This window comes from Hypanus sabinus, chromosome 19, assembly GCF_030144855.1.
Source record: "Hypanus sabinus isolate sHypSab1 chromosome 19, sHypSab1.hap1, whole genome shotgun sequence".
Lineage (NCBI taxonomy): Eukaryota > Metazoa > Chordata > Chondrichthyes > Myliobatiformes > Dasyatidae > Hypanus > Hypanus sabinus.
The window spans coordinates 1,014,697-1,027,455 of NC_082724.1; the positions used below are offsets into that span (position 1 = coordinate 1,014,697).

The 12,759-nt window shown below is 42.6% G+C and overlaps 1 protein-coding gene across 1 annotated transcript in view; it reads left to right on the forward strand.

Moving 5' to 3' along the window:
- Positions 1 to 12,759, forward strand: part of LOC132377647 (cytochrome b-c1 complex subunit 1, mitochondrial-like) — a 58,668-nt gene that overhangs the window by 30,570 nt on the left and 15,339 nt on the right. The window contains exons 8-10 of the mRNA XM_059943838.1: positions 217 to 360; positions 1,374 to 1,534; positions 6,750 to 6,835. Coding sequence (XP_059799821.1) covers positions 217 to 360; positions 1,374 to 1,534; positions 6,750 to 6,835 — 391 coding nt within the window. The remainder of the gene's footprint in view (positions 1 to 216; positions 361 to 1,373; positions 1,535 to 6,749; positions 6,836 to 12,759) is intronic.

A 12,759-nucleotide genomic window follows, 5' to 3' on the forward strand; every position in this document is an offset into this window, starting at 1 on the left:
CAACTTCACAAAGTGGGAGAGAAGATCTGTGTGGGTCATCAGTAGACTTCATGCCTTTCTAGCTCCATGTTGCACTGCCTTGCCCGATTCCCAGACACATTCTGGATGTGGGGGGGGGGGGGGGGAGTGGTGGTGGATAGGGTAGGTGTCTGGGTTGTCTTCGTTTTGTAACAGCAGCAGCTCAGTGAGAATGACCATGCCTATGTCTGGTTACAGATCCTGCTGCGGGATGACGCCATGCCCTTGGCCCACATTGCCATTGCTGTGGAGGGGGCTCGAGCCAGCAGCAGTGATGTCGTCCCCCTCTCTATTGCCAGCACATTGATTGGAAACTGGGATCGGACGTATGGCGGGGGAGTGGTGAGTAGCTGTATGTATACATCTCTCCATCTTGTGGCCATACTGACTAGTGTCAGGCACAGCCCAGACAACGGAGTTACGTGATGGTTGTTCTCACCGCTGGCCCTTACTGGCCCCTCAGTGTCTCTTGTCAGCATGTCCATATCTCTCTCAGTTTCCCCTCATTCTCCTGTAACCTCCAGCAATCTGGTAAGCTACCACAATTCCTGACTCCACATCTAGACATTTACTAATTCCAGAATTCCTACTGCCCCACAAATGATAGTGGTGCCTTTTCAAGCCCCTTAAAACCTGGGTATGCCCTCCCAACACCTCTCTATCTCTATCTATCTATCCCTCTCCCTACCTCTGACTTTACCTCTCTCTCTCTCTCTCTCTCTCCCTCTCTCCCTCTCCCCGAATGTCTGCTGTCTGTCTGTCTCCCTCCCTGTCACTATCTTTGTCTGTTCCTGTGCCTCTCTCCGTCTGTCCCTCTTCATATATATTGATTTTTGATAGGTTATCGTGCTGAAATGTTTACTCATTGATCTGCTTAGGGAACTTACTCTCTTTGACCCAAGTGACCCTGTCCTGGGAGTGTGTGACAGACCTTGCAGGTGGTTTCCCATCTTCGCTCACCGTATCTCCTTGCCTGCCCATCGCCTCCCTCTGGTGCTCCTCCCCACATTCCTTCCACGGCCTACTGTCTCTTTCACCAACTTACTTCCCAGCTCTTTACTTCATCCCTCCCCCTTCAGGTTTCACCTATCACCTTGTGTTTTTCTCTCCCCTCCCCCCCCCCATCTTTTAAATCTACTCCTCAGCTTTTTTATCACCAGGAGTCTGGCCCAATCCGTCAACTGTACTCTTTACGTAGATGCTGTCTGACCCACTGAGTTCCTCCAGCATTATGTGTGTGTTGTTGGACATTATTTCACTCTGTCTGACCCTGCTCTCCCTGTCCAGGGAGTGTGTGACAGGATCTTGCAGGAGATTATTTCATTCTCTCTAACCCTGCTTTCTGTCCTCTATAGAATCACTCGAGTCATTTGGCCAAGATTGCAGTGGAGAATAAGCTGGCTCACAGTTTCCGCTCCTTTAACACGTGTTACTCGGACACAGGGCTCTGGGGAATACAGCTGGTGTGTGATGGACTGAACATTGAAGACATGTTGCACTTCACCCAGGGAGAGTGGTGAGTGTGTGTTGCTCCAACTCCAGCAGTGCATGCATTCCCCCTCCACCTCTCAGCTCAGTTAATCTCTCCTGGAGAGGGGAACAGAGCAATGAAGAGGGAATCTATGATGGAAAAGTCTGGTGAATGGCCGTAGATATTCAGTGATATGATGTTGACCACTTGTGTTGGATACTGTCGGGGGGTGGGGGGGGTGCGTGTCCTAACAGAGGAAAGTTGCGGTGAGCGAGTCTCTGGCACCGAGTCTGGCTCTGTGACTCAGAAGTGAAGTGGGGAGGCAGGGGTAGAAAGAGGCATGCTGTGGTGATAGGAGATTCGTTAAGTAGGAAACAGACAGGGGATTCTGTGGGCAAGAACGAGGTTCATGGATAGTATGTTGCCTTCCAGGTGTTAGGTCCAGGGTATCTGGCATCGTGCCCTCAGCACTCTTAAATGGGAGGGTAATCAGCCAGAAGTCATTGCCCATGTAGGTACCAATGACATGGGTAGGATGAGTGACAAAGTTCACCATAGGAACTTCAGGGAGTTAGGTGCTAAGTTAAAGAGAAGGACCTCCAGGGTTGTGACCTCAGGATTGCCACCTGAGGTAATCCTGCTGGTGAGGCCAGAACTAGGAAGATTATACAGTTTAATACATGGCTAAGGAGTTGGTGTAGGAGGGAGGGCATAAGATTTTTGGATAATCGGGCTCTCTTCCAGGGAAGGTGGGACCTGTATAAAAGTGACAGCTTGTACCTGAACTAGAGGGGTCTAATATCCTAGCAAAAATGTTTGTTAATGCTGCATGGTTGGGTTTAAACTAGAGTTGCAGAGGCATGGGAACCAGAGTGCCAGAACAGTTAGTGGAGAGGTTCTGAAGGCAGATGTTGGTAAGACCATAAACAAAAACAAATTTAGGAATCAAAAGGTTGAGCATGGTGCAACTAGTGTCCTGTACGGCCTATATTTCAATGCAAGAAGTATTGTAGGAAAGGTGGATAATAGTGCTGTAGATGAGGTAGCTGGTTTACAAACAGAGACAATGTGTAGTGAGGAGAGGCCATTGATAGGGCAAAATTGCAGTCAACAGGATGTGTTCCAATGTAAAAGGTGGACAAAATTGAAAAGGGTGGATACAGGACTGAAGGTGTCATATTTTTGCGCAGCATATGGAATAAGGTAGATGAACTTGTAGCACAGTTGCAGTTTGACATATATGATGTTGTAGACTTCACTGAATCAGGGGTGAAAGATTGTAGCTGTGAACTTAATGTCCAAGGAAACATATCAAAGGGACAGGCAGGAGGCAGGTGGTTGCTCTGTTGGTTAAAAATCATTAGAAAGAGGTGACATAGGGTCAGAAGGCTAGAAGGCAGAATCATTGTGGCTAGAGCTAAGGAACTGCAAGGATAAAAAGACCCTGATGAGAATTGTATACAGACCCCAAACAGTAGTAAGGATGTGGCCTAAAAGCAACAACAAAAGATAGAAAATGCATGCCAAAAGGGCAGTGTTACAGTAGTCACGGGGGACTTCAATACGCACGTAGATTGGGAAAATCAGGTTGGTACTGGATTGCGGGGGTGGGGGGGGGGATTTTCTAGAGTACCGAAGAGATGGCTTTTTAGAGCAGCTCGTGGTTGAGCCCACCAGAGGATCAGCTCAGAGGGTGTCATGCAGTGAAACAGAACTGATTAGAGACCTTAAGGTAAAATAACCCTCAGGAGCAAATGATCATAAAGTAATTGAATTCACCCTGAAATTTGAGAGTGAGAAGCTAAAGTCAGATGTATCAGTATTACAATGGAGTAAAGGGAATTACAGAGGCTTGAGAGAGGATTTGGCCAGAATTGATTGAAAAAGAACACTGGTAGTGATGACGGCAGAGCAGCAATGGTTGGAAGCAATATGAAAGGTACATGATATATACATCCCAGAGGAAGAAGTATTCTAAAGGAAAGATGACATAACCATGACTAACAAGAGAAGTCCAATCCAACATAAAAGCAAACAACACACACAAAATGCTGGTGGAATGCAGCAGGCCAAGCAGCATCTATAGGAAGAAGTACAGTCGACGTTTTGGACCAAGATCCCTCATCAGGACTAACTGAAAGAAAAGAGGGCATATAATAGAGTGAAAATTTGTGTCAAAGTTAGAAAATTGGAAAACTTTTAAAAACAAATTGAAAGCAACTAAAAAGTCATTAAGAAGGTAAAGATGGAACATGAAAGTAAGCTAGCCAATAATATTAAAGAGGATACCAAAAGTTTCTTCAGATACATAAAGTATAAAAGAGAGGTGAAAGTGGGTAATGGACTGCTGGAAAATGATGCTGGAGAGGAAGTAATGGAGGACAATGAAATGGCGGACGAACTAACTCAATATTTTATATCAGTCTTCACTGTGGAAAGCACTAGTAGTATGGTGGAAGTTCCAGATGTCAGGGGGCATGAAGTGTGTGAATTTACCATAACTAGAGAGAAGGTTCTTGGGAAACTGAAAGGTCTGGTCACTTGCACCAGATGGTGAACACCCCTGTTTTGAACGGGATGGCTGCAGAGATTGTGGAGGCATTAGTAATGATCTTTGAAGAATGACTAGATTCTGAAATGGTTCCAGATGACTAGAAAATTGCAAATATCACTCCAATCTTCAGTAGGGGAGAGAGGCAGAAGAAAAGAAACTAAAGACCAGTTTGTCTAGAGGTTTCAAGGTCTTTGGGGTGCTTGGAGGTGCATGATAAACGAGGCCACAGTTAGACAAAGGAGGTTTGGTTGATATTGTGTACTTGGATTTTCAGAAGGCCTTTGACAAAACAGCATACATGAGGCTGCTTAACAAGCTACAAACAGATGGTATTACAGGAAAAATTTTTGCATCGTAAAGCAGTGGCTGATTGGCAAGAGGCAAAGAGTGGGAATAAAGGGGACCTTTTCTGGTTGGCTGTTGGTGACTGGTGGTATTCCACAGGGATTTGTGTTGTGACCGATACTTTTTACATTATATGTCAATGATTTGGATGATGGAATTGATGGCTTCATTGCAAAGTTTGCAGAAGATATGACGGTAGACGGAGGGTCAGATAGTTTTGAGGAAGTAGAGAGGCTACAGCAGTACTCAAACAAATTAGGAGAATGGGCAAAAAAATGGTAGATGGAAAACACTGTCAGGAAGTGTATGGTCGTGCACTTTGGAAGAAGAGATGAAAGGGCTGACTATTTTGTAAATGGAGAGAAAAGTGCAAAGGGAATTGTGAGTCCTTGTGCAGGATTCCATAAATTTGGCTCTTTATAAAGCACTGGTGAGGCTTCATGGAGTATTGTGAGTGGTTTTGGGCCCCTTATTTTAAAAAGGATGTGCTGAATCTGGTGAGAAATTCAAAAATCTGAGGCTCAGAGGGACTCAGAAGTCTTCATGCAGGATACCTTGGAAGTTAATTTTCAGGTTGAGTCAGTGGTGAGGAAGGCAAATACAATGTTAGCATTCATTTTGAGAGCACTAAAATATAAAAGCAAGAATGTAATGTTGAGGCTTTTTAAGGCTTCATTTGCTGACATGGGAGTGCATTCAGAGGAGGATCATAAGAATGATTTTGAGAATGAAAGAGCTATGATATGAGTAGCAATTAAAGGCTCTAGACCTATACTCACTGGAATTTAGAAGTATGGGGCGATCTGTTTGAAATCTATTGAACTTGAAAGGCCTTAATAGAGTGAATGTGGAGGAATCATTAGGTGTTTTTAAGGCAGAGGTTGATAGATTCTTGAATAGTCAAGGTGTGAAAGATTATAGGGAAAAGGCAGGAGATTGGCTGGGTCACTGTGACATTGTGTGGGGTGAGTGGTGTACAGGCTCAGGACTGGGTCTGACATTATATGGGGCAGAGAAGGAGTAGGGGCTCAGGGCTAGGTCACTGTGACAAATGGTGGGGAGGGTGAGTACGGACTCAGGGCTGGGTCACTGTGACATTATATGGTGGGGAGGGGTAGTACGGGCTCAGGGTTGGGTCTGTGACATTATATGGTGGGGAGGGTGAGTACAGGCTCGGCTGGGTCTGTGGCATTATATGGTGGGGAGGGGGAGTACAGGCTCAGGGCTGGGACACTGACATTATATGGTGGGGAGGGGGAGTACGGGTTCAGGGCTGGGTCACTGACTTTATATGGTGGGGAGGGGGAGTACGGGCTCAGGGCTGGGTCACTGACATTATATGGTGGGGAGGGGGAGTACGGGTTCAGGGCTGGGTCACTGTGACATTATATGGTGGGGAGGGGGAGTACGGGCTCAGGGCTGGGTCACTGTGACATTATATGGTGGGGAGGTGGAGTACGGGCTCAGGGTTGGGTCACTGTGACATTATATGGTGGGGAGGGGTAGTACGGACAGGGCTGGGTCACTGTGACATTATATGGTGAGGAGGGGGAGTACGGGCTCAGGGCTGGGTCACTGTGACATTATATGGTGGGGAGGGTGAGTACGGACAGGGCTGGGTCACTGTGACATTATATGGTGGGGAGGGGTAGTATGGGCTCAGGGCTGGGTCACTGTGGCATTATATGGTGAGGAGGGGTAGTACGGGCTCAGGGCTGGGTCACTGTGACATATGGTGGGGAGGGTAAGTACGGGCTCAGGGCTGGGTCACTGTGACATATGGTAGGGAGGGGTAGTACGGACAGGGCTGGGTCACTGTGACATTATATGGTGGGGAGGGGTAGTATGGACAGGGCTGGGTCACTGTGGCATTATATGGTGGGGAGGGTGAGTACAGGCTCAGGGCTGGGTCACTGTGACATTATATGGTGGGGAGGGGGAGTACGGACTCAGGGCTGGGTCACTGTGACATTATATGGTGGGGAGGGGGAGTACGGACTCAGGGCTGGGTCACTGTGGCATTATATGGTGGGGAGGGGGAGTACGGACTCAGGGCTGGGTCACTGTGACATTATATGGTGAGGAGGGGGAGTACGGACTCAGGGCTGGGTCACTGTGACATTATATGGTGAGGAGGGGGAGTACGGACTCAGGGCTGGGTCACTGTGACATTATATAGTGGGGAGGGGGAGTACGGACTCAGGGCTGGGTCACTGTGGCATTATATGGTGGGGAGGGGGAGTACGGACTCAGGGCTGGGTCACTGTGGCATTATATGGTGGGGAGGGGGAGTACGGACTCAGGGCTGGGTGGTTTCAGCTGCTTCTTGTTCCTTCCTCATGTTTTATACTTTATGCTTAGGATGCGGCTCTGCACAAGTGTAACCGAGAGTGAGGTGACCAGGGCTAAGAACATCCTCAAGACCCATCTGGTCGCCCAGCTGGATGGTAAGGAGTTGGGGAATGGGAAGAATTCATTGCAGTCCGTCGCCCAAACTGGGTGGCCGGGGTCCATGTTTACATGGTATCTTGCCACAGTCCTTATCAACCAGGTCAGGCCCACTTTGTTCCTGAACAGCTGGTAGCCAAGAGGACAAGTATAGGGAACCCTGTTGTTAAGGATTGGATAGACGATAAGACCACAGCACGTAGGAGCAGAATTAGGCCATTCAGCCCATTGAGTGTGCTCTGCCTTTCCATCATGGCTGATCTGAATGCCACTCAACCCCATACACCTGCCTTCTCACCATATCCTTTGATGCCCTGACCTATCAGGGAGCTATCAACTTCTGCCTTAAATATATGGACTACAGATCCGGCCTCCACCACAGTCTATGGCAGAGCCTTCCACAGATTCACTATTCTCTGGGTAAAAAGAATTCCTCCTTACCTGTGTTCTAAAAGATCGCTCCTAAATTTTGAGGCTGTGCCTTCTGGATACTCCACCATAAGGAAACATCTTCTTCACGTCCACCCTATCTAGTCCTCTCAACATTTGGTAGGTTTCAATGAGATCCCCCCACATTCTTCTAATTACCAGTGTGTACAGGCCAAAAGCTGCCAAACACTACTCGTATGTTAACCCCTTCATTCCCTGAACCATTTGTGAAACTCCTTTGGACTGTTTCCAATGACAGCACATCCCTTCTGATAAATGAACCAGCTCCCTGATCGGTCAGGGCATCAAAGGATATGGTGAGAAGGCAGGTGTATGGGGTTGAGTGGCATTCAGATCAGCCATGATGGAATGGCAGAGCACACTCAATGGGCTGAATGGCCTAATTCTGCTCCTATGGCCCACAACTGTTGACAATACCTCCACTGTGGCCTGACTAGTGTCTTATAAAGACTCAGCATTACCTCCTTGCTTTTTTATTCCCCTTGAAATAAATGCCAACATTGTATTTGCCTTCTTTACCACAGACTCAACCTGTAAATTAACCTTCTGGGAGTCTTGCATGAGGACTTCTAAATCTCTCTGCACCTCTGAAGTTTGAATCTTCTCCCATTTAGATAATAGTCCACACTATTGTTCATTTTACCAAAATGCATTATCATATATTCCCCCCATATTTCATTTGCCACTTTTTTGCCCATTGTTTGAATTTATCTAAGTCCTGCAGCACTACCTACCCCTCCACCTGTCTTCGTATCATCTGCAAACTTTGCCACAAAGCCATCAATTCCGTTATCCATATAATTGACAATGTAAAAAGTAGCAGTCCCAATACTGACCCCTGAAGAACACCACTAAGTCACTAGCAGCCAACCAGAAAAGGCCCCCTTTGTTCCCACTTTCTGCCTCCTGCCTGTCATTCATTCCTCTATCCATGCCAGTATCTTTAGTGTAAGTAATGCCATAGGATTTTATTTTGTTAAACAGCCTCATGTGTGGAACCTTATCAAATGCCTTCTGAAAATACAGAGAGTGCAAGTAAAGGGTTGGCCTGTTTGGCGGATAAAATTTGTATGGAGTATTTACAAAGGAAAGTGAGGAGACACAGCGGGGGCCTCTACGTACTGGAATTCAGAAGGATGGGGGGGGGGGTTCTGGTGACATCATCGTTGAGAATGGCAGCTTAAGTCACTAGCTCCTCCGGAAAAATGCTTATTAAGCCTCGTTATTCCATCAAATACAATATTTTTTGAAAAATATTTGAACTGAAAAGACGGGCAAGAATGGGGAAAAGGAACGGAAATAAAAAAAGCGACACTGCGGAGCCTGCGTCTGAGAGGAGTGCAGCGAGCGGCTCTCCGACCCGACCGCGGCTACTGGGACTCATTCAGGCGAAGCGGTGAATATTTTCGAAATCCTGAAAGAAATAATGAAGGTCCAGAAAGAAATAAAGCAGCAGCTCCGGGATATTAAGGCAGAGCTCGCCAGCGTTAATCAAAAAATAGCGGTGGCAGAGACTCGAATCGAGAAGGTGGAAGATTGCGTTCAAAACGTGGAACGGATACTGAGTAAGACAATAAAAATATTACATCACCAAGAAGGTAAACTGCTTGACCTGGAGGGAAGATCACGGCGGAAAAATATCAGAATCTACAATGTTCCTGAAGGAGCGGAGGGCTCGTCTATGATGGAGTTTGTCAAAAAGCTATTGCAGGACGCGCTGGATCTTCCCTTGGTTATGGAGCTAGTAATCGAGAGGACGCACTGCGTGCTGGTTCCGAAACCTACCCAGGACAGAAAGCCACGCTCTATAATAATTAAGTTCCTTCGGTACAGCACCAAGACGCAGATTCTACAAAGGGCCTGGGGTAAGAAGAGAGTGTTTTTCAACAATAAGTTAATATATTTCGACCAAGATTCTCCCCCCCCCCCCCCCCCCCCACGGTCCTGCAGAAACGCAAAGAATACTCTGAAGTAAAGCGAGTACTAAAGCAAAATAAGATTAGATTTCAAACTCCGTGCCCTGCTAAACTTTGAGTGTTTTATGACAATGAGACGCAGTTGTACCAGACGGTGGAAGAGGCGACTACAGACATGAAGGCCAGAGGTTTGCCCGTCAGTGTCACCAAAATGAGGGAAAGCCTGACTGAGGAACTGTCCCGCTCCGCTTGGGAAATAGTGCGAGAATCGAGAAGGCAGGAGACGGGAGGAGGCCGAGAGAAATATATCAGGAAGAGACCGGGAGTTTCCCAAAGACAGTCCTCACCCCCTTCAGAAGAGCCATAAGGTTTAGCTAACTTTAAAAATGTTGAGAAGCTAAATGAAAGCAAAAGTACACAGTGATATACCTTTTTTCTTTTTCAATCTTTTTATTGAATTTCATATATAAAGAAAACATAATAGTGAATAGGTTATAAGTGCAATAGACTTGAGATTACATTAATAATAAGATAACAATATCCTATTATCAACAACAAAAAAAATAGTATAATAATTATATATGATAAAAATAATCATCAAAAGAAGAAAAAAAATTAAAAATACAAGAAAAAATATATAGAAAAAAAAAACACTAAACTAAACTAACATGGGCAATAATAACAGTTTATATGTATATGATAGTGTCAAGAATTCCGGAACTCCATACCTGAACAAGAATAAGCAGAGAGAAGGTCTGGAAGAGGTCAAATTAATTCAAATGAAAATGTCGAATGAACGGTCCCCAAGTTTCTTCAAATTTAATTGATGAGTCAAAAATAGTGCTTCTAATTTTTTCCAAGCTCAGATAAATAGTTTGAGAGAACCACTGAAATGTGGTAGGAGGATTTACTTCTTTCCAATTTTGTAATATAGACCTTCTGGCCATTAATGTTACAAAAGCAATCATTCGTCTAATTGAAGGGGAAAACTGATTACCATCCTCATTTGTTATATCAAAAATTGCTGTAATAAAATGAGGTTGTAAATCGATATTCCAAACTGAGGAAATGGTAGCAAATATGTCCTTCCAATAGTTATGTAAAGTGGGACATGACCAAAACATATGGGTCAATGAAGCCATATCTGAATGACATCTGTCACATATGAGAATAGAATTGAGCAAGCTTATCTTTAGACATATGAGCTCTATGTACAATTTTACATTGTATTAAAGCATGTTTAGCACATATAGAAGAAGAATTAACCATTTGTAAAATTTTTTCCCATTTTTCTGTTGATATATTATATTGAAGTTCTTTTTCCCATTGTTTAATTCTACCTGATATTTCTGGTTGTATCTTTATAATCGTATTATAAATAAAAGCCACTAATCCCTTCTGACAAGGATTTAAGGTAAAAATCAAATCTGAGAAATCCATTGAAGTTGAATTGGGGAAAGATGGTAGAACTTTATGTAGAAAATTTCTGATTTGTAAATATCTAAAAAAATTAGATTTAGGTAACTTAAATTTGTTGGAAAGTTGGTCGAAAGACATCAAACTACCTTCAAAAAAAAGATCACGAAAACATTTTATACCTTTCCTTTTCCATATGCTAAAAGCTTGATCTGTCAAAGAAGGTTTGAAAAAAAAATAAAGTAAGATAGGGCTATCAAGAACAAAGTTTTTCAGAGTAAAAAACTTACAAAATTGAAACCAAATTGATAATGTATGTTTGACAACAGGATTAGATATCTTTATTGAATTTAACTAAATCAATAGGAAGAGAAGAACCAAGAGCAGAGAATAGAGAATATCCCTGTACCTCATTGCATTCTAAATTTACCCACTTTGGGCACAGTGGTGAATCCAAATCTAATTTCCAATATATTAGGTTACGGATATTATTCGCCCAATAGTAAAATCTAAAGTTAAGTAAAGCTAAACCACCATCTTTTTTAGATTTTTGTAATTGCCTTTTACTTAATCTGGGGTTTTTATTTTCCCACACAAATGAGGAAATTTTTGAATCAATATTATCAAAAAAAGATTTAGGAATAAAAATTGGTAAAGCTTGAAATAAATATAAAAATTTCAGTAAAATCATCACTTTAATAGCATTAATCCGACCAACTAATGATAAGGATAGGGGAGACCATCTTGTAGTAAGTTGTTGAATTTGATGGAGCATAGGTAAAAAATTCAGTCTAAATAAATCTTTATATTTCTTGGTAATTTTTATACCTAGATAGATAAAGTTATCAGTAACAACTTTAAATGGTATCCTATCATTCAATAAAGTTTGCGCGTTTAAAGGGAATAAATCACTCTTATCCAAGTTTAGTTTATAACCAGAAAAACTACCAAATTGAGCCAACAAGGATAAAATAGCGGGAATAGACCTGTCAGGATCAGAAATATATAACAACAAGTCATCAGCATAAAGTGATAACTTGTATAACTTCTCATTACGGGTAATACCAAAAATATTAGGAGATTCACGAATAGCAATGGCTAAAGGTTCTAATGCAATATTAAATAATAAAGGACTTAAGGGACAACCTTGTCTCGTACCACGAGATAATTGAAAAAAAGAGGATCTGTAATTATTTGTAAGAACAGAAGCAACAGGTTTATAATATATTAGTTTGATCCATGATATAAAATTAGGACTAAAATTAAAATATCTCAAAGCGTTAAATAAGTATGTCCATTCAACTCTATCAAAAGCTTTTTCAGCATCTAATGAAATAACACATTCTGGAATTATGGGTGATGATGTATAAATTATATTAATCAATTTTCTAACATTAAAAAAGGAATACTGATTCCTAATAAAACCAGTTTGGTCTTCTGAAATAATCTGTGATAGTACCTTTTCTAACCTAATGGCTAAAATTTTTGTAAGAATCTTAGAGTCTACATTTAATAGTGATATAGGGCGATAAGATGCACATAAAGTAGGATCCTTATCTTTTTTAAGAATTAGAGAGATAGTAGCTTCATAAAAAGATTGAGGTAATCTCTTCTTAGCAAATGCATCACTAAAAATTTCACATAACCAAGGGGAAAGCGAAGAAGAAAAAGTTTTAAAAAATTCTATAATCTAACCATCAGGACCAGGAGCTTTCCCTGAATTCATTAACAAGATAGCCTCTCCTATTTCGGCCATAGAGATAGGAGCATCAAACAAGCTATGATCTTCATCTGTCAGTTTGGGAATATTCAAATTGTTAAAAAAATTATCCATCATGGACAGATTGCCATCAAATTCTGATTGATATAAAGATTTATAAAAATCTTGAAAAGTGTTCTTAATTTCTTTATGATCAGTAGTTAGATTACCGTCTTGTTTACGAATTTTAATAATTTGTCGCTTAGTCGAAATAGCTTTTAATTGATTAGCTAACAGTTTACCAGTTCGATCACTATGGATATAAAATTGAGCCCTAGTCCTAATTAATTGATTCTCAATTGAAGAAGATAATAATAAGCTATGCTCCATTTGAACCTCAACTCTCTTCTTATAAAGTTCTTTGGTAGGAGTCACGGAATAA